The sequence below is a fragment of the Pipistrellus hanaki genome (assembly GCF_964339955.1).
Source record: "Pipistrellus hanaki genome assembly, chromosome: 20".
NCBI classification, from domain to species: Eukaryota; Metazoa; Chordata; class Mammalia; order Chiroptera; family Vespertilionidae; genus Pipistrellus; species Pipistrellus hanaki.
In genome coordinates, this window is record NC_140522.1 from 4221995 (window position 1) to 4245963 (window position 23969).

A 23969-nucleotide genomic window follows, 5' to 3' on the forward strand; every position below is an offset into this window, starting at 1 on the left:
CGGGGTCTGGTTTCCGGTGTTCTGTCGCAGTCTGTGTGAGACCGCATCCCAGGCATGTGCCCTGACCGGGAATCGAACCGTGACCTCCCGGTTCCTAGATCGATGCTCAAACACTGAGCCACGCTGGCCGAGTGATAATTTTATTTTCTAATGATACTTCAAGATCGTTTAGGAACAAGAAGTTTGTCTCAGCTACCTAATTCCCTTTTCTCTTTAAAGCCTCACAGCCCTCTGCCAGGATGTCAGGGAGCTAAAAACCCACACGCCAAAGCCCCCCGGGTGTTTGTTGACTGACTGAGTGAGCACTCCCCGTCTCAGAAATGATCTTATTGGTCTCCCGTCCTCCATCCAACAGCTCGGTGAGTGAGAAGAATGCACCAGACACAGGGGAAAAAAAATATAAACAATGAAATGAGACGCAAACACAGTGGGGTGGGAGGAAGTGCTTGGTGTGTAAGCGATTTCTCTACTTTTCGGGGGGAAATCAGACTCCTTATCCTCTCATTCAATCAGTGTATGTGTGTGTGTTGTGTGTGTGTGTGTGGGGGGGGGGGTAATGTGTTTGAAATGCACATTTTCCCCCGGCTTTCCCTCTAGGATTTTTACTCCTGTCACCTTTCAAAAGCTCCCTGCTTCTTCCGTAGCTGTAAGGCAAGCCACAAGATGGCAACATTTAATATTAAAAAACACACACACGGCTGAAACCGGTGTGGCTCAGTGGATAGAGCGTCGGTCTGCGGACTGAAAGGCCCCAAGTTCGATTCCGGTCAAGGGCATGTGCCTTGGTTGCAGGCACATCCCCAGTAAGGGAGTGTGCAGGAGGCAGCTGGTCGATGTTTCTCATCGATGTTTCTAGCTCTCTATCCCTCTCCCTTCCTCTCTGTAAAAAAATCAATAAAATAAAAAATAAACACACACACACACAAACAACCATAGCATTCACTTAAACTGATGAGAGAAAATCATTCTGAGGGAAAACCTCTTATAGAGCGTTCAATGCCGTTAGCTGCCGTCTGCACACTGCGAACATCGATTTCTGCTAACGGTGGCAATGAAGGCCGAGCGGTAGTAGGCTTAACCCAGTGGCTGCTTATGCTGGCATGCGTGCTCATTAATGTTCCTGCCCTGCTTCATTCCCCCTCCGGTTCAGCAGGCTGTCCCCACACCTGAGACGGAGCAGCGCCTGGACGACTCTTGTTGGAGCCGAGGCCCCCGGACGTACCGATACCCGTGACCTCGGTGCCTCTGGGTGGCTTCTATAAGCTCCAGGGTTTCGGCCATCAGCGGGGGATGGGCGTAGTTCCTATGACAGGAGAGACCCACCTGCCGGAGCCCCCCAGTCCCTCCTCGGTACGGCGGGGGCACGCACAGCCTGCTTTGGGGGGTCCTGGTGCCAGCGGGGGCGATCCTGGCCAACGCCACGCAGCTCGGTGCCCGCACGCCGCACCCTCGGGCTCTGCCCTCACTCCCACCCTCTCGGCCAGCTTCCCCGGGGATTGGAAAGTGGCTCAATAGTCTCAGGGGGAAAGGGTGTCTGTGGGGGGTGGGGGATACGGGAAGAGATTGGACAAAAATCATGCAGCTATGGATGAGGACAGCGGGGGCGGAGGGTGGTGTACACCGGCAGGGCCCAGCATTCACGGGGCTCCTGGGAAGAGGTAGCCAGTGAGCCTGGCACCCCGGGACCGACCAGGCGTTTCTGCACAGCCTCTACGTTAAACCCCTCTCCTCCGAACGTCGATGTTCCCACCCAAGCTTCCATCGGACCTCGGCTGTTTTGCTGGCACTCAGAGGGGACGGAACGGACACCGGTTTGAATGTCTTTTATTTTTTTTGTCAATCCTCACCCGAGGACATTTTCCCCATTGATTTTGAGAGAGAATGGAAGGGAGGAGGAGGAGGAAGAGGAGGAGGAGGAGGAGGAGAGAGAGAGAGAGAGAGAGAGAGAGAGAGAGAGAGAGAGAGAGAGAGAGAGAGGAGAGAGAGAAACATCAATGTGAGAGAGACACATCGATTGGCTGCCTCCGCCCCCAGATTGGGCCCGAGAACTGAGCCTGCAACCCAGGTACGTGCCCTTGACTGGAATTGAACCCAGGACCCTTCAGTCCGCAGGCCGCCGCTCTAACCACAGAGCAAACCCATCAGGGGAGACAAGAGGTTTTTTTAAGCCACACAACGTAGCTTCGGAGGCAGGTCTGTGACTGCTGTGTGACTAACGGTAAGTCGCTGGCTCTCTCTGGGCTACAGCTGCCTCCCTTAGAGAAAAAAATAACAATATCCACCTCTTAGGCTCAGAGGAGGGTCCAGGGAGGAGGCGTGAGAGCAGAGTGTACGATGGTAAGCGCGGTGTGACTGCGAATTGCTGTGATTTGCCACTAAGAGAAATCGCGAATTTAACTCTCCGTCACGGTAAACAGACTCTCTCGGGAGGTGGGTATCTCTGTGTTCATCTTCTTCGTAATAAACCTGGATTTCCGTCAGAGCGGCCCCTGTGTCCTGAAGGCAAAAGTCTGCACTTGGTTTCCTGTCGAATTTTGAGAAGCAAAATGAAACCCTTCTTAAAACCCTGCTCTTCCCTGCCTGCCGGTTCCCCAGCCCCAGGGAGGCGCGTCCAGCCGGGGCGAGGCTTACACGGGACAGCCGGGTGGCCAGATACTCCAGTTTGTCCCAGTGACACACGTCTTAACACGCGTGTCCCACAGACGCCGATCCTGGGCCTGAGTCACGGGCGCAGGCGGGAGCTGAGAGCATGCACAGTGGCCCGTGTGTCAAACAGGAGGAGAGAGGGGAAGAGGGGGTATAAGATCTAAAAAAAAGTCACTGCGCCCAATCTGAGCATCCTATGCATCTCAGCCTTCATGTCACTGATACCCTCCTCCCTCAGCTCCTCCTCAAAACGGGGAGCACCCTCGGGTTAAGCAGGATGAAGGACGCAGCATCCTAACAGGAAGCTGTCATTTATGCCGTCTCCTTTCTGAGCGGCCCTGGGACCCTGGGGGTTCCTTGCAGGACGTGGCTTTGACGAGGGCCGGCCAGTGGGTTTGCACTCGGGGGGCTGTGATGGCTTTGGCCTTGAACGTGGAGTCCATGTTTCTCAAAGTCATTTTTTCCTGGTTCCCCTTTCCCTTCCAGCCCATCCCCACCCCACGTCCGTGACTTTGGGCAACTTTATTAGCAACACGCCACCCCAAGCCCAGCGCAGGGCGTCACCGAGCTGGGCTCTCACAGAGCCGGCCGCGGCGCAGGCCCTGGCAGGGAGGAACCCTCAGAGCTGGGCAGCCCGGGCCCCCGGAGGCCCTCCCTGGGTCCCAGGGACGCGGCCCTGAGTCTGGGCCATTCTGTCCCTGTAGCGGGCGCCTTAGGAACCCCCAGCCCCCACGTCCGAGGTCCAGGGAGCCTGAGCGGACCCGCTGGGAGCTGTGAGATGAGATGAAGCAGGCTTGGGACACAGCGATGTGTGCTCAGGGTCGGTCTGTGTTTGCTCGCCCGCTCCCCGGAGCTGCAGGCCGGGCGCAGGGTGTACGCAGATCGCTGCCTGTGGTCCGCAGGTGACAATGCTCAGCGGTTAATTCCGTTAACTGGGCTCCTGCTGTCGCTGATCCGCTCCTCCCGAGGCAGTCAGTGTGGTCAGGCCTCCTTCTCACAGCCCCACCCCGTCCCTTTTGTCCTTTTTCCCTCTGTTGCCCGCAGAAGCGACTGCTCAGCCTCGGCGTGTTGCCGTCCAGTCTCTGACGACGTGTGTGCGTGGCCTCTGAGTTAGGAGCTCACCAAGGTGTAGATCATGCTGGAGGCGAAAGGAAGGGGGAGAGGAGGCATCAGTGGGAGCCCCCAGGGGCCCGGGCCCGGCCCTCCAAAGGGGGACCCGCCAAAGCCGGACCCCGGTCACTCCTGCCGCTTTCTCACCCCGGTCGCTTTTGTTAGAGGAGCAGAGTGTGTCTCGGGTAAGAGGTGTGAGTGTGCAGCCCCAAGCTCGCCTTGGGCCTGTACCAGCGGTCGGCAAACCGTGGCTCGCGAGCCACAGGCGGCTCTTTGGCCCCTTGAGTGTGGCTCTTCTACGAAACGCCACGGCCTGGGCGAGTCTGTGTTGAAGAAGTGGCGTTAGAAGACAGTGAAGTTTAAAAAAAATGTGGCTCTCCAAAGGAATGTCAATCATTGTGCTGTGGATATTTGGCTCTGTGGACGGATGAGTTTGCCGACCTCTGGCCTGTACCATTGGCAACGGCATGGGTTTCGTGAGCACCTACTATGTGCAGACACAGGGGTGGATGCAGCATACATGGTCTCTACCATCAAGGAAACCATAAACCCCGGCAGGAGGGTGGTGCTATCTTGGGCAGGTCATGTCAGCCTGCTCTACACTTAAAAAAAAACAAAAAAACAAAAAAACAAAACTGGTTTGATTGTGGATGGAGCATCGGTCTGTGGACTGAAAGGTCCCAGGTTCGATTCCGGTCAAGGGCATGTACCTTGGTTGTGGGCACATCCCCAGTGAGGGGTGTGCAGGAGGCAGCTGATGGATGATTCTCTCTCATTGATATTTCAAACTCTCTATCCCTCTCTCTTCCTCTCTGTGAAAAAATCAATAAAATATATATATATATTTTTTAAATATTGAGCACTTAGAGGTGGCAGAGATTGCTACAGACGTGGGGCCCGCTGCCCCTCATACTCAACAGGAGCCCTGGCTCCCGATCCGACTCGGACGGTGGCATCAAATCCCACAGGCTCAGGGCCCCTCCCCGAGCCCACCCCCCCCTCTGCCCCCGTTCTGCAGGAGTCAGACCCCCGGAGGGGGTGCCCGCTCACCAGTACAGGTAGTAGAAGAAGGACAGGAGGTAGAAGGCCAGCTTGCACCAGGCCTCCTTCTGGCAGTAGCTCAGGGTGTCGGCGTTCATGACGGCCGGCGGGTCGTAGGCCAGCTCGGAGCTGTCCGCCGGGCAGTGGAAGTACCTGCGGGGGAGGCGGGCAGGGCGCTGCTGGCTCTGAGGCTGAGAGGGGGCATCTGAGGTCACCGGGGCCCAGCCCCCCACTCCCACCCCCACCCCGAGGCTGGCCGCCCCCAGGGAGCTCTGCCTCACAGCCAGCTGCCTCCGGCTCGGATCCCGGCCTGATGACACTAACAGCGGCTCAGGCGCTCTCTCTCTCTCTCTCTCTCTCTCTTCTCTCTCTCTCTCTCGATATTCAGACGTGCAGATGCCATGGTGGCCTCGGCCACACGCACAGCTGCTCCGGCAGGAGGAAGGCCGAGTCCCCTGTGGGACCGGGGAGGCGCCTGGCGGGGCCTCCTTCTCCGGGGCCGGAGAGGGGCCTGCGGTGGGTAGACAGCCTCTGTCTGTCCTCAGGTATCGGCACGGGTGCAGGTGTGGACAGACAGAGCCGTGCTCATGAATCGAAGCCACTAGACCCCAGTCCTACCTCCACCAGCCATCACTCAGCTTAAATACTGACCTCCACCCTGATCCTCTTTTTTTTTTTTTTGCTTCAGAGAGGAAGGGAGAGGGAGAGAGAGAAACATCCATGATGGGAGAGAATCATTGATCGGCTGCCTCCTGTATGTCCCACACTGGGGATCGAGCCTGCAACCCGGGCATGTGCCCTGAGCGGGAATCGAACCGTGACCTCCTGGTTCATAGGACGACGCTCAACCCCTGAGCCACGCCGGCCGCCAGCCAGATGGGACTCTCATTGTTAAAGAACTCCTTCCTCCTCGTTCCTTTTCATTTGTTTTCTGAGCGATTGTGAGTGGCCAGGCCAGGCCGGACCCTGTCCGGGATTCAAGGAAAAAGTAAGACACGTCCCTCCTGCACTTCCTGAGGCCGAAGGCACATCCAGGGGCCCGGCCGCTGCTGCCTCCTCCTCCAGCTCCTGTTCTGGTTGTGCTGCTGCGGCGGCAGCGGCTCTCACTGAGCTCCGGGGAGGCCCAGGGTGGGGCCTGCACAGAGCCTTCCTCGCAGGACTTGCTGCGTAAGAAGCTGGGGAAGCGAAACCGGTGTGGCTCAGTGCATAGAGCGTCGGCCTGCGGACTGAAGAGTCCCAAGTTCGATTCCGGTCAAGGGCATGGACCTTGGTTGTGGGCACATCCCCAGTGGGGGGTGTGCAGGAGGCAGCTGATGGATGTTTTTAACTCTATCCCTCTCCCTTCCTCTTTGGAAAAAAATCAATACAAAATATTTAAAAGAAGAAGAAGAAGAAGAAGAAGAAGAAGAAGAAGAAGAAGAAGAAGAAGAGGAGGAAGAAGAAGGCGGCAGAGGAGGAGGAGGAGGAGGAAGGAGGAGAAGAAGAAGGCGGCGGCAGAGGAAGAGGAGGGAGGAGGAGGAGAGGAGGAGGAGGAGGAGGAGGAAGAAGGAGAAGGAGGAGAAGAAGGAGGAGAAGGAGGAGAAGAAGGAGGAGAAGGAGGAGGAGGAGGAGGGAGAAGGAGGAGGAGGAGGAGGGGGAGGAGGAGGAGGAGGAGGAGGAGGAGGAGGAGAAGGAGAAGGAGGAGAAGAAGGGAGGAGGAGGAGGAGGAGGAGGAGGAGAGGAGGAGGGAGAGAAGGAGGCGGGGAAGCAGGGGCCCGGGGAGTTCTCCCAGCGGAGGAGGCAGGAGTAGGCCTCTCGCTGGCCGGCCATGGGGGGGCAGCGTCTCGGGGGCGCCCCCTCTCCCCTCCCGGAGCCGGGGAAGGGCAGGCCAGCCGCGGCCTCACCTCCAGAAGTGGTAGAACAGCAGCGGCACGTTCAGGCCCAGCGTGAGCCACTCCTGCGCGCACAGGAACATGAGGCAGAAGAGGCTGTGGATGGAGTACTCGGGCAGCACCAGCTGGAGGGGGGCGGGGGCGCAGGCCGGGTTAGACGAGGGGACCCTCACCCCCACGACCAACCCTGCCCGCCCCATTCTCCACCGGTCCCCCTCCGCCCACCCGCCCGCCCGCCCGTCCGCCCTCCGGTGAAACCCAGCTCCCAGCCTCCCCGGAGGGAAGGAGGGCCGCCGGCTGCTTCTCCGAACACAGAGGCCCCTCGCTGCCCGCCTGACGACCCTGACCCGGTCCCAGTGCCGCCCTGAGGGCACCTGCCGGCCCGGAGTGGGGAGGAGAAAAGGGCAATGATGGCTCTTTGGCTGGAACCCCCGGGGCCTATGCTAACGGGCCCTCAGACAGCGGAGCCGCAGGGGCGAGCAGGGACTTGCTCATAAACGCGGGGCTGGAGGTCGGGTCCCCTTTTGTCCCCAAATGAGTCATCGGGCCCGCGATTGGCAGGGGAGTGGGGGGGCGGATGGCGAACTTGGGAAGCTGGGATTTCTCTAAACTGGACACAGGGTCCCGGCGCTGTCAGGAGCCCGGACTCTGAGCCCCTTTGCTGGAAGGTCACTTCCCCTTTAATTGCTCTGAGCACAGCCTCCCCCTCCCCCCCCCCCAGCCGTCAGACGGGGTGGGGGAGGGCGGCCCAGCCTCTCAGGCTTCCCAGAAGGCCTTGGACCCCCTCTGTGCTGGGGTCCCCCACAGCCAGGACTGGGGGGGGGGTGGCTCCCGTGAGCGCTGCCCGCTGGACGGCGCTGGCACATCAGCGTGTGCGACCTCCTGGATGTCACCCCGGGATCAGCAGACGCTTTTACGGGCTGAGCAGGTGGCTCTACGTCTAAGCAGCCGAACAAAGAACCGCCGGGTCCAGAGTGAAATTTAAAACGTCACCGTGACATGCGCCCGTGACAGGCTCCGCCCTGCCCGCCGCTCCCCCGAATGCCACCGTCCAGATCGGCCCCCAGTGGCTGGTCCCCGGGGACTGGGCCGGACCCGGGGGCCCCGTCACGGATCCTTCTCCCCGGGGCTCGCTCCTGGAGGGAAGGGAAGGCAGGCCTGCCTGGTGCCCTCGGCCTGAGGTCAGAGGGGTGCCCATGGCCAGGGTACGTGCCCCTTGACCGGAATCGAACCTGGGACCCTGAGTCCGCAGGCCGGCGCTCTATCCACTGAGCCGCACCGGCCAGGGCGAGCGTCGTTTTCCTGCGGCTTCAGACACGCTTGGGTTCCCAAGGCCTCTCCGCCCGGGTCCTCGCTCCCTGGTCTCACGGCTGAGCCGCCCGCCCGCCGGCCCCCGCGGGGAGGGGCAGGGAATAAAGGCCTCTCAGATCGTGCCGCGTTCTGAAAGGGCCGCGATCCTCCCACGCCTGGCTGGCGAGGCAGAGGCATCTTACGCGAACACGAGCAGCTGCCCACTCCTTCCCTTCCCTTTGAGCCGGGGTGTGGGGGTGGGAGCCGCGTCTGGAGTGCGTGCGGGGAGCGATTAGGCAGAGGCGGTTGTTTGAGAGGAGAGACCCTGACGGGAGGGGGGGAATGTTCTAGAATGAGAAGGGCGAGGGTTTAGCAAGCCTTTCCGTGACAGCGAGCCCCGCCGAGGCCCTCACTCAGCAGGTGTTTATCGTCGGCAATCACCAGGTGGCAGGGGGTGCGGGGGGCAGTGCCCCGAATGGCTTCCAGAAGAACACACCGCGGGCAGGGGCAAACGGAGCCAGCGGGAGCACCAGCTGCTCCCCGGAGCCTGGGACTCGATGGGCACGGGAGGGGAGCTGGGAACAAGAGGCTGCTAGGGTTTGGGAACATGGGCACATTCCGGGGGCCTAGAAACTTAACCCGGAAAGGGTTCTTGCTTCGTCAGCGATCGGGAAAAGGCAAAAATGGTGAGGACTCAGAGGCAGAAAAGCAGGTGGTTGTTTTTTTTTGTTTTTTTTTTCCATCCCATTCTGGAAAAGGGAGCCTCTGGAGCAAATGTCCCATCAAGAAAAACAAGCTGGCCGAAACCGGTGTGGCTCAATGGATAGAGTGTCGGCTTGGTGACTGAGGGGTCCCAGGTTCGATTCCGGTCAAGGGCATGCACCTTGGTTGCAGGCACATCCCCGGTGGGGGGTGTGCAGGAGGCAGCTGGTCGATGTTTCTCTCTCATCGATGCTTCTAGCTCTCTATCCCTCTCCCTTCTTCTCTGTAAAAAATCAATAATATATATATATATTTTTAAAAAGTAAGAAAATCAAGCTGTCTGAGGACTCCCTGCATCAAGCCACCCGCTGGGCCGGCCGCCTGCCAGCACAGGCAGGAAGTTAGGGTCTCTCTCCTTTGGGTCGGTCCGCTTGGGCACCCGTTAGCCAACAACTGCCTTTCCTCTGGTGTCACTTAGCAGGGGTCCTCAAACTTTTTAAATCGGGGGCAAGATCACGGTCCCTCAGAGAGCTGGAGGGCCGGACTATATGAACTACTAATCCCTACTGTAACACCTCGGCTGCGCTCACTGCCCAAAAAACCTGGCGGGCCGGATCAGACTCCTCTGCGGGCCGCATGTGGCCCGCGGGCTGTAGTTTGAAGACCCCTGACTTAGAGAATGAGCAGAGCCTGGAGGACCGAGGCAGGGAGAGGGCCTCCCAGCTGCTTTGCTGGAGCCTGGCTTAGCCTCTGGCGCAGGGATTTGCAGAGTCGCAGGGTGGGGACTGGGGTGTGTGTGTGTGTGTGTGTGCTTACATTCATTTCCTCTAACCTTTCCCTGAGCTCGGCGATGCCACAGGGGGCCCCTCGTCAGTCTCCTCCTCTTGGGGACCCTGATTAGGCCCCAAAGCCGCGTCAAACGCCCTCTGCTTTCCGCCTGCTTCCTGCCCTCCAGCCTGCCCGTGGCGGCGACCGCAGAGCCCGAGACAAGCTCGCGGAAAGAGCAGCGCAAAGGCGAGGGGCCTGGCTGTTGCCGTGAAAACATGAATCAGCAGCAGGCGAAGCAAGGAACCTGCGGTTCAGACGATTCACCCCAAGAAAGCGACTTCTGATACCGACGGAGCTAAAAATGGAGCCGCTGTGCACACCCCTCCCTCGCTCGGGAGGAAGCTGAGGAGGTGGCGCAGCGGCGGTCAACCGCCGAGATGCATCCCACGCTGGGGAGTCTGGGCGTCGGATTCTGATAAATTCCTCGGAAGATAACGCTTCCCAGAAGGTGAGGATGCGAACGAGGCCCGTTAACCCTTCTCAGAATCCCCCACAGGCGCTCACCGCGGGGAATCTGAGCCAGAAGCTCACCTGGGCTGAAAGAGCCGGGAGGGACAAGGCCACAGGCCGCAGCATGTGTGACCGGGCACAGCGATAAGACCTGAAGTATGCCCAGGCGGGTGTGGCTCAGTGGTTGAGCATTAACCTATGAACCAGGAGGTCACGGATCAAGTCCCCAGTTGGGGCATATGCCCAGGTTGCAGGCTCGATCCCCAGGTGAGGGCGTGCAGGAGGCAGCCGATCGATGATTCTCTCTCATCATTGATGTTTCTCTCTCTCTCCCTCTCCTTTTCTTTCTGAAATCAATTTTTTAAAAATTATTTTAAAGACCTAAAATTTTGACATTAGGGCTTTCTCGACCTCGAGCTTTCCTCCCTGGCATCTGCCAGGACAATGAACAGCAGCAGCAGAGGCAGAGGCCCGGGGAGAAGGAGCCAGGGGAAATGCAAAGGGCAGAAAGAAGGCAGGAAAGGGTATTCGCCGCACTGTTTCCGGCAGTCAAACGCCTCTAGTCTAGTGTTTATAAGAACGTATGCAAACGACATGCAAATTTGCAGATGATAATGCGAACTCCCCCTTGGCCTGCATGCTTGGCTATCCTCGGCTTGGACTCTGGAAGGCCCAAGGCCATGGACCGCAGGACCTTGGCAGAGGCCGCCACAGGCCATGCATGGCCTCCTGTCTGGCCGGTGTCAATGGCGAAGCCGTAGAGAAGGACGAACAAGGCGGGAAGGTGGTGGGATGGCGCTCTGCCGAGAATCCTGGCGGGCCCGCTCCGCTGGGGGGCGGGGGGCGGGGGAGAGAGCCCCTGGAGGGTAAAAGGCACTTAGAACCCAAGAACCAGGGACCCCGGAGGCAACAGCTGGAGTGGGTGACCGGTGCCCAGGGTGCCATCTGAGAACATCATTCACAGACCCGGGCGTTGCCCTGAATGCCAAAAATGCAGAAGGCGTAGCGACTTCTCCATGAAGTCCTCTCTCCCAGTGACAGACATCAGCCGTGAAACACAGAAAAGGCTCCGAGAGCTCGCAAGAACAACCTCTCCCTTCCCCGGGGATTGGCCTGGCCCCGGCGGTCCCGCCTCCTCCCACGAGGCTCAAAACCCTCTTTTGCCTTCATCCACAGCCAGACACTCTGCCTATTTTACCTGCAAGCACCTGTTCCCCATACTTCCTGCAAAAAAAAACCACCAAAAACGCACACACTTCCTGCCCCGAGAGTGGCAGGCTGGTCGCTCTGGTCCCCCGCTGCGCCACAGAGCGGTGCGTAATGCCAGGCTTCGAGCTGCGCGCGCACGCACACACATGCATGAATCTGCGTGCACACGTGTGCTTGCTGCATGTGTTCAGGGCAGCTGTGACCCTCAGCCCCTCCATTCAGGGCAGCTCTTTGAATGCCCGGTTCCCCCTTGAATGACACCCCCTCTCCCACGCCCCCGACACTCCCAGGGAGGCCGCCAATCAGACGGCAGAGCTGGAAACTCGGAGCAAGCCCATCATCCGGGCACAAAGGTCCCTGAGCCCAGCGCCAGGCGGGAACAAAGGATGCTGCGCGCCTGCTGTTGTCAGGAAAAGATAAAGAAGCTGAGTCCGACCACAGGCCCTTCAGTTATCCAGCGCCATCCTGCCACTGGGGTTGACGGCCACCCCTTCTAATTAGCTCCTCGCCTCTGGGGGCGTCCAAAGAACCCATCGCTGGCTCCCCGTCCCCCCCACCCCCCAGGGGAGACAGGACCGGAGCGGGCACCAGCCCCTCCACAGTGACCACCCCTGACCGCGGCTCTGGCACTGACCTTCCGAAGGAGGAAGCAGATGCGCTCGATGTTCCTCAGCCGTTCCCTCTATTGGGACGCATGAGAGAGAGAGAGAGAAAGGAGAGCGGGTAAGAGTGAGGGAAGACCCTGCAGTGGACCTCAGGAGAGGAGGCAGCACCTGCCCGAGGCCCCGCCCAGCCGGCCAGCATGCAGGCCCCCACCCCACCCCCCCACCGGCAGCTTTTCCAGATGAGTTTCCCCATCCACGGGCATTTGCTCTTAGAACAACTGTACCAGCGCCGAAACCGGTGTGGCTCAGTGGATAGAGCATCAGCCTGCGGACTGAAAGGTCCCAGGTTCGATTCCAGTCAAGGGCACGGACCTTGGTTGTAGGCACATCCCCAATGGGGGGTGTGCAGGAGGCAGCTGATCGATGATTCTCTCCATCATCGATGTTTCTGACTCTCTATCCCTCTCTCTCCCTCTCTGTAAAAAAAAATCAGTAAAATATATTTTTAAAAAGAAAAAAAAGAACTGTACCAGCCGCCAGCGTGGGCTCAGCCCCCAGCAGGGGCATCTGGACTTTTCTACACAGAGTCTGGCTCCGCCTCCGGGCACCTGTGATGGTCAGTCGGCCTGCTGACCGCCACCACGTGCTCATGGGCTGTCCCAGAGCCTGCAGCCGGCCCCCGGGGGAGGGGGGGGGGGACTTCCCACGAGGGCGTCAGAGAGCACACGTGCCCTGATCGGTGTGAGGCCCGTTGGCTTTGTGTCTACACCAGTGGTTCTCATCCTTCCTAATGCTGTTGGTATTTGGCTCTGTGGACTAATGAGTTTGCCGACCACTGGGCTAGGAGCTTGGACATCAGCCTACCCTATCGGAGTGGGGCGACCACTATATGCTCCCCCGCTTCCCTCCATGCCCCCCCCCGCCCCCCCCCCCCTCGCCCTCAGTCTACCAGGCCTGGAGGACTCAACAGCCGCAGCCCCGCCGGCATTTCCCACCTGGGCCACTGGGGGCTGCCCTACTTGACTTGCAAGAGAAATCAAGACCTCAGCAGGCCTGGAGAACAAGTCCCCTCAGCAGCCTGGTGCCAGGCGTGGAGGTGCAGTCAGAGCCAGGAATACTCTCTACCCATCCTTCGCGTCGCGTCGGAACCTCGCCCTCCTTGCCCGGCCCTGGGCGGCCGTGGTGGTGCCCTGCCCCGCCTCCAGCGCCCTCTGCTTACCGCGTGCCCGGGGTTGCCCTGGTCTATGGGGCTCTTAAAATCCGTCCTCAGCTCATCGAAGGCGATGATCTGAAACGAGACACGCAGAATCGAGGCGTTGAGTGCAAGGTGAGTCACTGCGATGTGTCCGAAGCTTCCTGGGGATTTGCTTCCAGGAATAAGAGGAGGCAGGGAGCGGGCGTTAAGGACACGAGATAGGAGAGAAATCGTGGAAGCTGCGACCCCCAAACCGGAAATGGCGGGATCTTGTTGAAGGGCTCGCCGTGGCAACTGGTAGATAAACGAGCCCCGGACATCTCGTCCCCAGTACAGTGGTTCTAGACAACAGGCTGTTATTATACAATCGCCATGAAAAGAGGAGATCCGAATGGTTCCCAGCGCCAGGAGGAAGGATAATGATGGGATGGAACAGAGGGGTGAGCGTACGCAACAGTGGCAACCACATGGCAATAAACACGTGTCACCTCGCCGAAACCGGTGTGGCTCAGTGGATAGAGCATCAGCCTGCGGACTGAAGGGTCCCAGGTTCGATTCCGGTCAAGGGCATGTACCTTGGTTGTGGGCACATCCCCTGTAGGGGGTGTGCAGGAGGCAGCTGATGGATGTCTCTGCCCGGGGCCGGGCAGGGGGGGGAGGGGGGGGAGGGAGGGGGGGAGTCTAAGCAATGAAGCCAGCACACCACCCACATGTCCTTGTTCCAGCAACAAGGGGTTGGGAGTACTGATAGGTCCCACGTGAGTAAGAGCAACGTACTTCCCTCTAGGAAGCAGGTATACTTTCATTTTAAAAAATATACTTATTGATTTCAGACAGGAAGGGAGAGAGATAGAAATATCCACGATGAGAATCCTGAATCGGCTGCCTCCTGCACATCCCCAACGGGGGATGGAGCCCACAACCCAGGCATGTGCCCTGACCGGGAATCGAACCGGGACCTCCTGGTTTGTAGGTCGATGCTCAGCCACAGAGCCGCGCCGGCCGGGCAGAGCAGGTATCATTGTAAATCAGCGACGTGTCATCCTGATCTCAATACTCCTGAGGGGTCAGGAGAAAATTCCAGAATCACGTGTGCTGGATAGACAGACACGTTTCCCTATCACCCCTTGCGAGGGAGTTAATTATCCGGCCTGAACTTGGGGCCTTCGGTAACAAGGAACTTGTCACTCCCTGGCGATGCCGGCTCCATTCCCGGCTGCCTCTAAGGAATCACTGTCTTCCTGTATTGAATTTACATCCGACTCCCTGGGGCTTTCCCCCACCCCCACGCCCCCACAGGCTTTACCAGGGTCAGCAAACTATAGCCCTGAGGCCAGAGCCAGCCTGGCACCCATTTTGTACTCTCTCTGTGAGCTACGAACAGTTTTCATACACTTTTTAAATAGCTGGGGGGGGGGGGGGGAATCAAAAGAAGAAGAACATTTTGTGACATGTAAAGATGATATTCAAATTCCAGCTTCCGTAAAGTTTTTTTTTAATATATATATATTATTGATTTTGTACAGAGAGGAAGGGAGAGGGATAGAGAGTTAGAAACATCAATGAGAGAGAATCATCGATCAGTTGCCTCCTGCACACCCCCCACTGGGGATATGCCCGCAACCAAGGCACATGCCCTTGACTAGAATCGAACCCGGGGCCCTTCAGTCCCCAAGCCAATGCTCTATCCATTGAGCCAAACTGGTTTCGGCTCCGTAAAGTTTTATTGGCACCCGGACACATTCGTTCTTGTCTATACTGTTCCTGTGTACGTTCGCGCTGACAAGGGCAAAGTTGAGTCATTGCTACAGAAATGGTTTTTTTTTGGGTACCACATCACATCCCCGGCTTCATAAAATGGGACATGTTGGGTCTGAGCTGCCCAGATGCTACGGGGGAGAGAGAAGGCAGTGCGGTGGGTCTCAAGAAAGAGTATAAAGCCGAAACCGGTTTGGCTCAGTGGATAGAGCGTCGGCCTGCGGACTGAAGGGTCCCAGGTTCGATTGCGGTCAAGGGCACGTACATTGGTTGCGGGCACATCCCCGGTAGGGGGTGTGCAAGAGGCAGCTGGTCGATGTTTCTCTCTCATTGACGTTTCTAACTCTCTATCTCTCTCCCTTTCTCTCTGTAAAAAATCATTAAAATATATATTTTTTAAAAAGAAAAAGAAAGAAAGAGCAGACGGTACCTCCATGAAACCAACCATCCCCGACGCTCACATCTAAAAAGCTTTTCAAGTGAAGATAAAAATTATGAACAACAAATACATACCTATCAACAAGTGAACCTAAACATCAAGTGAATTAAAAATCTGAAGAGCAGAATAAACTAGTGATTAGAATAGAATCAGGGGCATAGAAAGGGAGGGGACTGATAACTCTCAGGGGGAACAGGGGGGGGGGCCGGGGGGGGTGCAGGAAGAGACTGGACTAAAATCGTACACCTATGGATGAGGACAGTGGGGGGTTAAGGACAGAGGCGGGGGTGGGAACCGGGTGGAGGGGAGCTAGGAGGGGAAAAAGGAGAAACAATTGTAATAATCTGAACAATAAAGATTTATTAACTTAAAAAAAACACACGAAATAATCAATAAAAAGCTCTTCCTGCACATCCTTGACCTCGGGGAGAGCATGCACACAAACAGCCCGGCAGACAGGGGGTGGGGATGGGGTCCGGGGAGAGCGTTTTGGGGGGCAGCCCAGCCAAGACAATGTGGTCCTGATTTTGAAGGCGCGTCCGTGAATCTCCCACCAATGCCTCCCCCAGCAGGCACTTAACGACCGGAGAACACGTAGGCGGAGGTCAGCTGCTCCCGCGAGGACCTGGGCCCCGGGTGACCCGAGCTGCTCATTAGCAACGGCTCCCTGCCGCCGGGAGGGCCCACGTGCGGACGGCGACAGGGACAGTGATTTGTGGAAAAGGAGGGACCTGGCCAGGCCTCTCCCTCCTGCCTGGAGGTCCCCGTTCCTTCTGCACGAAGCTGAGCTGTGCTGGGAAGTCTCCCTCCAGCCCTCCGATCCCTCTCCCGCCTCCTCCACCTGCCGTCGCCCGGCCCTCTGGCTTCCAGCGTGGTCAGGCCGGAAGGAGGCCCCAGAGGGAGACGGCAGGGGGTGCCTTACCCCCGCTTCTTGCCCGGCTGTGGCTTGGCAGGGTCTCTGCCCCTCCCCGTGAGGCCACAGCTCCCGCCAGGACCCCGCCACCCTCTGGACAAGCACCTGGGAAGCTAAGGACCCCTTCAAGCCAGCATCTGTGGTGAACACGGGCTCCATGCCCTCCTCCCTGCCTTTGTCCAAGGCGCCCAGATCTCAGCCCAGGCCCTGGGCAGCCCGCAGTGATCATCTCGGGACCCGGGCCCTGACAAATCTCTTCCTAACCTCCTTTTTTTAATAAAAAAAAAAAAAACATATTTCTTTATTAATTTCAGAGAGGGAGGCAGAAGAAGAGAGAGAGAGAAACACCCATGATGAGAGAGAATCATCATCGATCGGCTGCCTCCTGCACACCCCCCACTGGGGATCGAGCCTGCAACGCAGACATGTGCCCCTGGCTGGAATCGAACCCAGGACCCCCCCCCCCCCCCCAGTCCACAGGCCGCCGCTCTATCCACTGAGCCAAGCCAGCTAGGGCGTCTCTTCCTAACCTCTTCCTTCCAAGGAGAGTGATTAGGAGGCCTCCAAACCTGGCAGGAAGAGCGAGCAGTGTGTGAACAGCCTGCCAGTGCGCCAAAGGAATTTTGTTGTTGTCACGGCTGTTGAAGCTGAAACAGCTCTTCCTTCCGCTGCCCACCCCGACCGTGTTTGGCCAACACCACAGCCCCCGAGTCCCAGGGCCCCAAACAGAAATGTAGCAGGATCAGGGGACGCTGCCCTGGGAAAGGGAGCTGGGCCAGGCCACTTGGCTCTGGCGCTTATTTGCATACGGTTTGCATAAATTTGCGTGCCACTCTCAAGAGGCCTAGTTTCAAGTATTTAGGATCAAACTGGTGAGTTTGTGCCATTTCTTGGAAGTTTGTATCCAATTAGCCTCCCTGCTGGTCCGAGTCCAGGGACACTTCAATCCTGTTTTTAAAAAAAGTGTGTCAAGCCAGCTGGTGTGGCTCAGTGGTTGAGCATCGACCTATGAACCCAGGATGTCAGGGTTCAATTCCTGGTCAGGGCACATGACTGGGTGGCACGCTTGATCCCCAGTGTGGGCCTTGTAGAAGGCAGCCGACCAATGATTCTCTCTCATCATTGATGTTTCTCTCTCTCCTCTCTCTCTCTCTCTCTCTCTCTCTCTCTCTCTCTCTCTCTCTCTCTCCTTTCCTCTCCGACATCAATAAATATACACACTGAGTGGCCGGATTATGGTGATCTCTGAAAGCATAATAATCTGGCCACACAGTGTATTTGTATCTCAAATGGGTACCAAACAGTCTAGATTTTTTACTGGAGATCAGCCACCTATTTGCCCTGAGCTTTCCGTCAGCCAGTGCAAAGGGGGAAACTGATCAGGTGCACGATTCATAGTATCTTTGATATCAAATAAATGAGGTGCTCAAGAGAAGTTCACGGAGTGGCCAGATTATTGTGTGTTCAGAGATCATCATAGCCTGGCCACTCAGTGTGTGTGTGTGTCTGTTTAAACTTTTTGTTTAAGTGTGTCAAGCTGACCTCTGCTTCTACCGTCCCAGCTTCTCCTCTGATGCTCACCCTCCTGCTTCCCCCTTAAAAGGGCCTTTGTGATTACGTGGGGCCCGCCCAGATACCCCCCATCTCAGCAGTCACAATGTTGTCGCACCTGCAGAGCGTGCCTTTTCCTACATGAGCTAACATGGTCCCGGGTCCCAGGGACACTTCTCTGCCCTAAACTTCCTCCGTGCTCCCCCTGTTCGTCCCTCCCTCCCTCCCTCCCCGAACCCTGGCAGCCAGGGATCCTTTCTGCCTCCGCAGTTCTGCCTTTTCCAGAATGTCACGGAGTGGGAGTCACATGGGAAGGGAGACTTTCCTCATTGGCTCCCTCTTCGCAACGTGCATTGAAGGTTTCCTCAAGTCTGCGCGTGGCTTGACAGCTCATTTCTTTTCGGCTCTGCCAGGTTTTTTTGTTTGTTTGTTGTTGTTTTTTTACAGAGAGGAAGGGAGAGGGATAGAGAGCTAGAAACATTGATGAGAGAGAAACATCCACCAGCTGCCTCCTGCACACCCCTCACTGGGGATGTGCTCGCAACCAAGGGACCTTTCAGTCTGCTGACCGACCGACGCTCTATCCACTGAGCCACACCGGTTTCGGCTCTGCCAGGTTTTGCAGCTTTAACTTCCTCCTCGGGGGTTCCACCCGGCTCCTCCCTGCGCTGGTCCCTGTCCCAGTGTTCATTCTGGGGGAGAACTCCCTGCGGCAGCCTTGGCCACACAGAGCCGGTCCCTGCCTGTCACCGCTCCGCCAGCCCCGGGTCTCCAGGCCCAGGCACGGGGCGGTCACATATCCTAAGCCAAGTCCATTCTCCACGGGGACCGGTCAAGCCGGCTACCACTCACACGTTCTCCCAAATGCATCCCGACCCCGGGGACTGTCCCATCCTCCTCCTCCTTTCCATCTGTCCGACGCTCGGGCCCAGTAAACGCCACGTCTTCCTGACGCCCTCGTGTGACCCTGATTGCAGCCTGCACCCCAGACCTCTGCTTACGGTAAACTTACTATCTTGGGGACTGGGCCCTTACCTTACTCTTTTTTTTTTTTTTTTTTTTTAAATATATTTTATTGATTTTTTTTACAGAGAGGAAGGGAGAGAGATAGAAAGTTAGAAACATCGATGAGAGAGAGTCATCGATCAGCTGCCTCCTACACACCTCCCACTGGGGATGTGCCTGCCACCAAGGTACATGCCCTTGACCGGAATCGAACCCGGGACCTTTCAGTCCGCAGACCAACGCTCTACCCACTGAGCCACACCGGTTCCGACACCTTACTCTTTATATTTCCTGCAAGTCCAGGAACACTGACCGGCAGCCGGGCGCTCAGTAAGAATGCACAGAATCAAATACAACTGTTTTTCCCTACAGGGCTGCCCTGCACACAGCCAAAAATACCCTGCACCTTGCCCAGGGCGAGAGATTGTCTGGTTTATGAATTATGCATGGGTCCTGCTTCCCGTTTGCACCTTCCCGTTGCTTCCTGCCCCGCTGGCCTTCTCGGTGCTTGTTAATTCTCAGGGAAAGACGGCCAGGAGGAGAGAATACACTCTGACACTCTGACCCTCCATTTGGGGGTGCGGTGGGGAGTGGCAGAAACGCACCGGATTTGGGGTGTGCGTGTCTTTACATGTTGAAGGGACCACAGATGTCAACATCCACTGGCCACGACGGCCACGAGGCCACATGTGGCCATCACAGAGCTTTCCCGGCAGCCTGCTCCGCCTGTCACAGTGCAGCCTGAGCCGGGGCCTGCACCTCACCACCCTCCGGGCTTGGGCGTGCGCACTGCGGGACGGAGACTGAGTCTCACGCATCTTCACGGGAGACCGGCTCAGCACTGAGCTCACAGCTGCTGGACACGCACGCAGGCTGCGGGGAGTTCCGGGCGGGGGCAACCAGCACAGGGCTGAGCGGAGGAGTGGGACAGCAAGACCACACTCGTCTCTTTGCCTCTCTCTCTCTCTCTCTCTCTCTCTCTCTCTCTCTCTCTCTCTCGTCTTTTTGTTTTTGGTGTTCTTTTTTTTAAAAAAATATATTTTATTGATTTTTTTACAGAGAGGAAGGGAGAGGGATAGAGAGTTAGAAACATCGATGAGAGAGAAACATCAACCAGCCACCTCCTGCACACCCCACCACTAGGGACATGCCGCAACCAAGGTCCATGCCCTTGACCGGAACCGAACCTGGGACCTTTCAATCTTGCAGGCCGACGACGCTCTATCCACTGAACCAAATTGGGTTCGGCTCTCACACCTTTTTGGCCTTCCCTCCTAGAGCTGGGTCAGCCACCTGAGCTTCCACAGCAGCACCCAGCGGTCACCACTCACCAAACAGAGCAAAACCCAAGAAAGCAACCCAGGAGAGAGGAGGAGAGGGGGGAACGACAGAAGCCAAGGAGCAGCCGGGCGGAGGGAGGGAGGGAGGGAGGGAGAAGCAGAGAGTAAACGACCAGGTGTGTTTCCTCCTGGTAAGGACCACAATCCTCTTCCCCCCCTTTTCCCAGACCTTTGAACCTAGTGGTTGGGCAAGCCCTGTGCCCTCTAGTGGCAGTGGGTGCGCATTACCGCTTAGTAGAGAAACGCTGGGTCTCCACTTCAAGACCAGGCTGTTGACAACAGGCCAGTGTCCGTGGGACAGCGGGTGGCTGTCGCTTTAAGCAGCCAGGAGAGACCGAACCAAGATCGGATGGCCACGGAGGTACATGGGTAAGGGCGAAGATGCTTCTTGTCCTCCTTGGAAATGGAGGGTCTGTTTCACTTCGACAAGCGTGCCACGCCTTACGTCGGGCAGAGTGTGAGAGCTGCAAGGTCCCCTCGGACATCACCCTGTCCAAGCCCACTCTCTCCGATACGCTGTCTCCATGGCGACCGCTCGATGTTCAGCTGCCTTAACAAGCATCCCTTCGGAGTCCCAAGTTCTCCTGCCTGATGCCCAGCCTCTCATGTCCCAGGGCCGGGCTTTCTATCTGAGGTGGGAGACCTGACCCCCACTCAGCTTCCTTTCATCAGAGTCCTTCTGATACATGTGTCATCCTAGGACTGGAAGAAACCAGAAATGGCAATCATTCTCTCTTAATATGTTGTTTTTTTTCCAGAGAGAGGAAGGGGAAGAGGGAGAGAGACAGAAACAATATAGAGGAGGGAGAATCACTGGTCGGTCGGTCAGCTGCCTCCTGCATGCCCCCTACTGGGGATCAAGCTTACAACCCCGGGCATGTGCCTTGACCGGGAATCGACACTCAATCACGGAGCCCCGCCGGCCGGGCACAATCCTTCTCCTTTAAGAAACAGCCTGCCTGCAGAGCACAGGACCTGACACAGGTGCCAGGGATGTGTGGCTCAGCAGAGAGGTGCGGGGCCGGGGTCCTGTCACCTCTCCGGCCTCCTCCGGCTCCGGGCACAGACGCTAATGAGCCAAGAACGGATGGGAAAGGCCGTGGGGATGCTGAGGGCGGATAAATTATTCAGACGCTCACAGGAACAAAACGCTCGGGAGAGGCTGAATCACACGTGGCCTCCTCCGGCGAACTTGACACCGGCATCCTTTGCAAAGAAAGGGCTTTGCCTCCGGGCACCTGCTGCTTCAGGACCCTGAGCGGTGGGCGAGCAGGAAGCGGGGTCTGCCTCCAGCGGGAGCACTGACAGCCTCAGCGGTCCCCGCGCCCGCCTCCTAGGCTGAGGCTGGAGAGGGACAGAGGCCACACACGCACACACACACACACACACACACACAGGGCCACACGGCAGCTGCAGGAGCCTGGGGGGAGGGGGGCAGCATGCTCTCACACAACAATAAAGAGGAAAAGGACGTTGATGGTCGAAGACAGGCCGCAGGAAGTGCTCCGTTCAGCCCATCCCTCTCCGACGACGCAAGCAAGGGGGGGGCTCCGTCAAGGTCAGGGTCAAGTTGATTTCCTGGTACATCACGACCCCTCAAGCCACAGGGCCTGTGGATGATGTTAGCGAGGGCTTGCTCTCTGACTCCTCCACCTGACAGCAGTGAGGACCACAGAGATTCTGCAGGTCAGCCGCTCTGGGACACGGCAGGCTGCTGCCCGGTGACCCTCCCGGGCCCGGCCTGTGCCTGGCCTCCCCGTGGCTCAGTGCGACCGACTTCCTGGGAATGCCACGCGGCCCCGGCATCGTGTCTCCCCAGGATCTAATGGTGCCACCACGTCCAACCCCATCCTGCTCCTGCGTGACAACCTGGGGGGGCGGGAGCTGATTTTAACGGAGGCACTGGCACACGGCGCGGCTCAGAGCCACAGCATCGTCTCTCTCCGGGGACTCGGCGGCTGCTGCCTCCCATTTGCAGAGCAAAAGGCTCGCTCTGTGGGGCGGCGGGAGCTGCCAGCTCCACTGAGGGGCAGGGCGGCTCCTGGCGGGAGCAGAGGGCACACTCTGCGGGCCTGCACGGGGCAGAGGCTGGAACGGGCACATCTGCGGGCAGAGTCTGCCTGGGGGGCGGTGGGGGGTTCTCGGGAAGAGGAGGGAACGGAGGGAGGAGGGGGAGGGGGGGGAAGAGCTGGCTTCACTCTACCAGCCATGCCTCCTTGGAATCTGGGGCCAAACACGCTGGGAGACACCCAACTGGCAGGTTTTCTGACTCTTGAGTCACTCACTCGGCTGCTGTTCCTTTCGTGGGCTTCGCTGCATCCACGCCAAGCCCGCGTCCCCGTGTCTCTGTCAAGGCTGTGGGCTGGGGGCTGGGGGGGGGGGGGTGAGTCAAGTTGTCTTCATGATGAGCGGATGGAGACCTGGCTATGGGGTGGCTGGTGGGCTACTGGACGACATTCAGGGCCACACGGCCAGTCACTGCAGCCTCCTGGCCAGGGCAGGGGGGTGGGAGGGCAGTGGCTGCCCATGAAGCTGAGGAAGAAAATGAATCAGACCCCCGTCTAAAGCTCCCGTGCCTGCAGGGGCTGGGCGACGAGAAGGGCACCTGGACGCAGGGGAGGGGACGGGCAGACTGAGAGGCGGGCACCCAACACCGACCCCCGCTGCCTGCTCTGGCGTGGCCTCCTCTGGGGAGTCACCGCTCCCCTCTGAGCGCCGGCCGGTGGCAGGGCACACCCAGGGGCCTGTCCTTCCGGGGGAGGAGGGGGGAGGAAGGCCAAAAGGAGGCCTGGCGATCCCTGTCCTTCCCACCGCTCAGCCCAGCCAGCGGCCAGCACCCACTCTCAGCCTGTGGGCTCTCCATCCTCCGAAGGAGCACCTCAAGGACCAGAGAGAGAGAGAGGAGGGCGGCGATCTGAACCAGGCTGCTCAGTGCCACGGCTCGGGGGCCAGACTCCCACTAGCCCGGTGGTCGGCAAACTCATCAGTCCACAGAGCCAAACGTCAACAGCACGACGACGGACATGTCTTTGGAGAGCCACGTTTTTTAAAACTTAAACGTCTTCTGACGCCACTTCTTCACCACAGACTCGCCCAGGCCGTGGTGTTTTGTGGAAGAGCCACACACTCGGGGGGCCCAAAGAGCTGCAGGTGGCTCTCAAGCCTCAGTTTGCCGACAAGGGCACTATCCTGTGGGCTCTCCTGCCCCCTTTGCAACAGACTCCTTTTGTGGAGGAAGGTGGTCAGCGATTCAGAGCTGCCGTCGGATAAGGAGTCCCAGGCCCCTGGGTGAGGACGGTGAGGACGGTGAGAACAGGACGGGCTCTGGAAGGGTCTCGGGACGCCCTGTGAGAGTCAGTGAGCCTGGGCCACTCCCAGATAAACGCGGGGGGGGGGGGGGGGGAGCAGGAGCCATCGGTGTAGAATTTAGAAATGGTTGGCACATGTCGGTTCTCTTGGCCCTGGTTCGCCTACAGCTGCTGTGAAACCCCCGCCCCCACCCACCCCAGCTGGCAGTACATCTGGGTGGGCAGGTAGCACCACACACACACACACACACACAGACTGGACCCCTCTGCCCGTGACGTGCCCTGGTTATCTTGGGCCTCCAGGCAGTGAGCATGGTGCCCTCAGAGCCTCCCTCCCACCCTGAACACCACCACTACCCCCCCCCCTCCGTTCCTTCTTCTTAAGCTTTGCATTCGGGAGGGGGACGGAAGGGGGAGAGAAATGCAGTGGCTAATCCCTTCTCTCAGGGAGGTTCAGTAGCGCACATTTAAATGTTTCTTCATCCCAGATACAAATGTCTCTATTATATAGGAGACCATCTGGGCTGCTACCGCTAGCTGGCTATGTTGCTATCAGCTCCTTTTTTAGGGTTTGTGAATCAGTTGCCAATAAGGAGAAGGAAAAAAAAAAGAAGAAGAAGAAGAAGAAGAAAGAAGAAAAGAGGGAAGTCAGCTCCAAGATTCTGCTTCCCTCCCCTGCAGCCTCACCCAGCGGGAGAGCTGGATTCC

General features: G+C 58.1%; 1 protein-coding gene across 2 annotated transcripts in view; it reads right to left on the reverse strand.

Annotated features, from left to right (window-relative positions):
- Positions 1-2808: 2808 nt before the first annotated feature.
- CNIH3 (cornichon family AMPA receptor auxiliary protein 3) overlaps positions 2809-23969 on the reverse strand; it is a 28087-nt gene continuing 6926 nt past the window's right edge. The window contains exons 2-6 of one of the 2 annotated variants that reach the window (XM_084868802.1): positions 12972-13040; positions 11782-11829; positions 6681-6793; positions 4807-4950; positions 2809-3784 (exon numbers count right to left, since the gene is read on the reverse strand). In XM_084868802.1, the coding sequence (XP_084724928.1) occupies positions 3757-3784; positions 4807-4950; positions 6681-6793; positions 11782-11829; positions 12972-13040 (402 nt within the window). In that variant the 3' untranslated portion in view covers positions 2809-3756. The remainder of the gene's footprint in view (positions 3785-4806; positions 4951-6680; positions 6794-11781; positions 11830-12971; positions 13041-23969) is intronic. The other variant, XM_084868801.1, reaches the window with a different exon arrangement.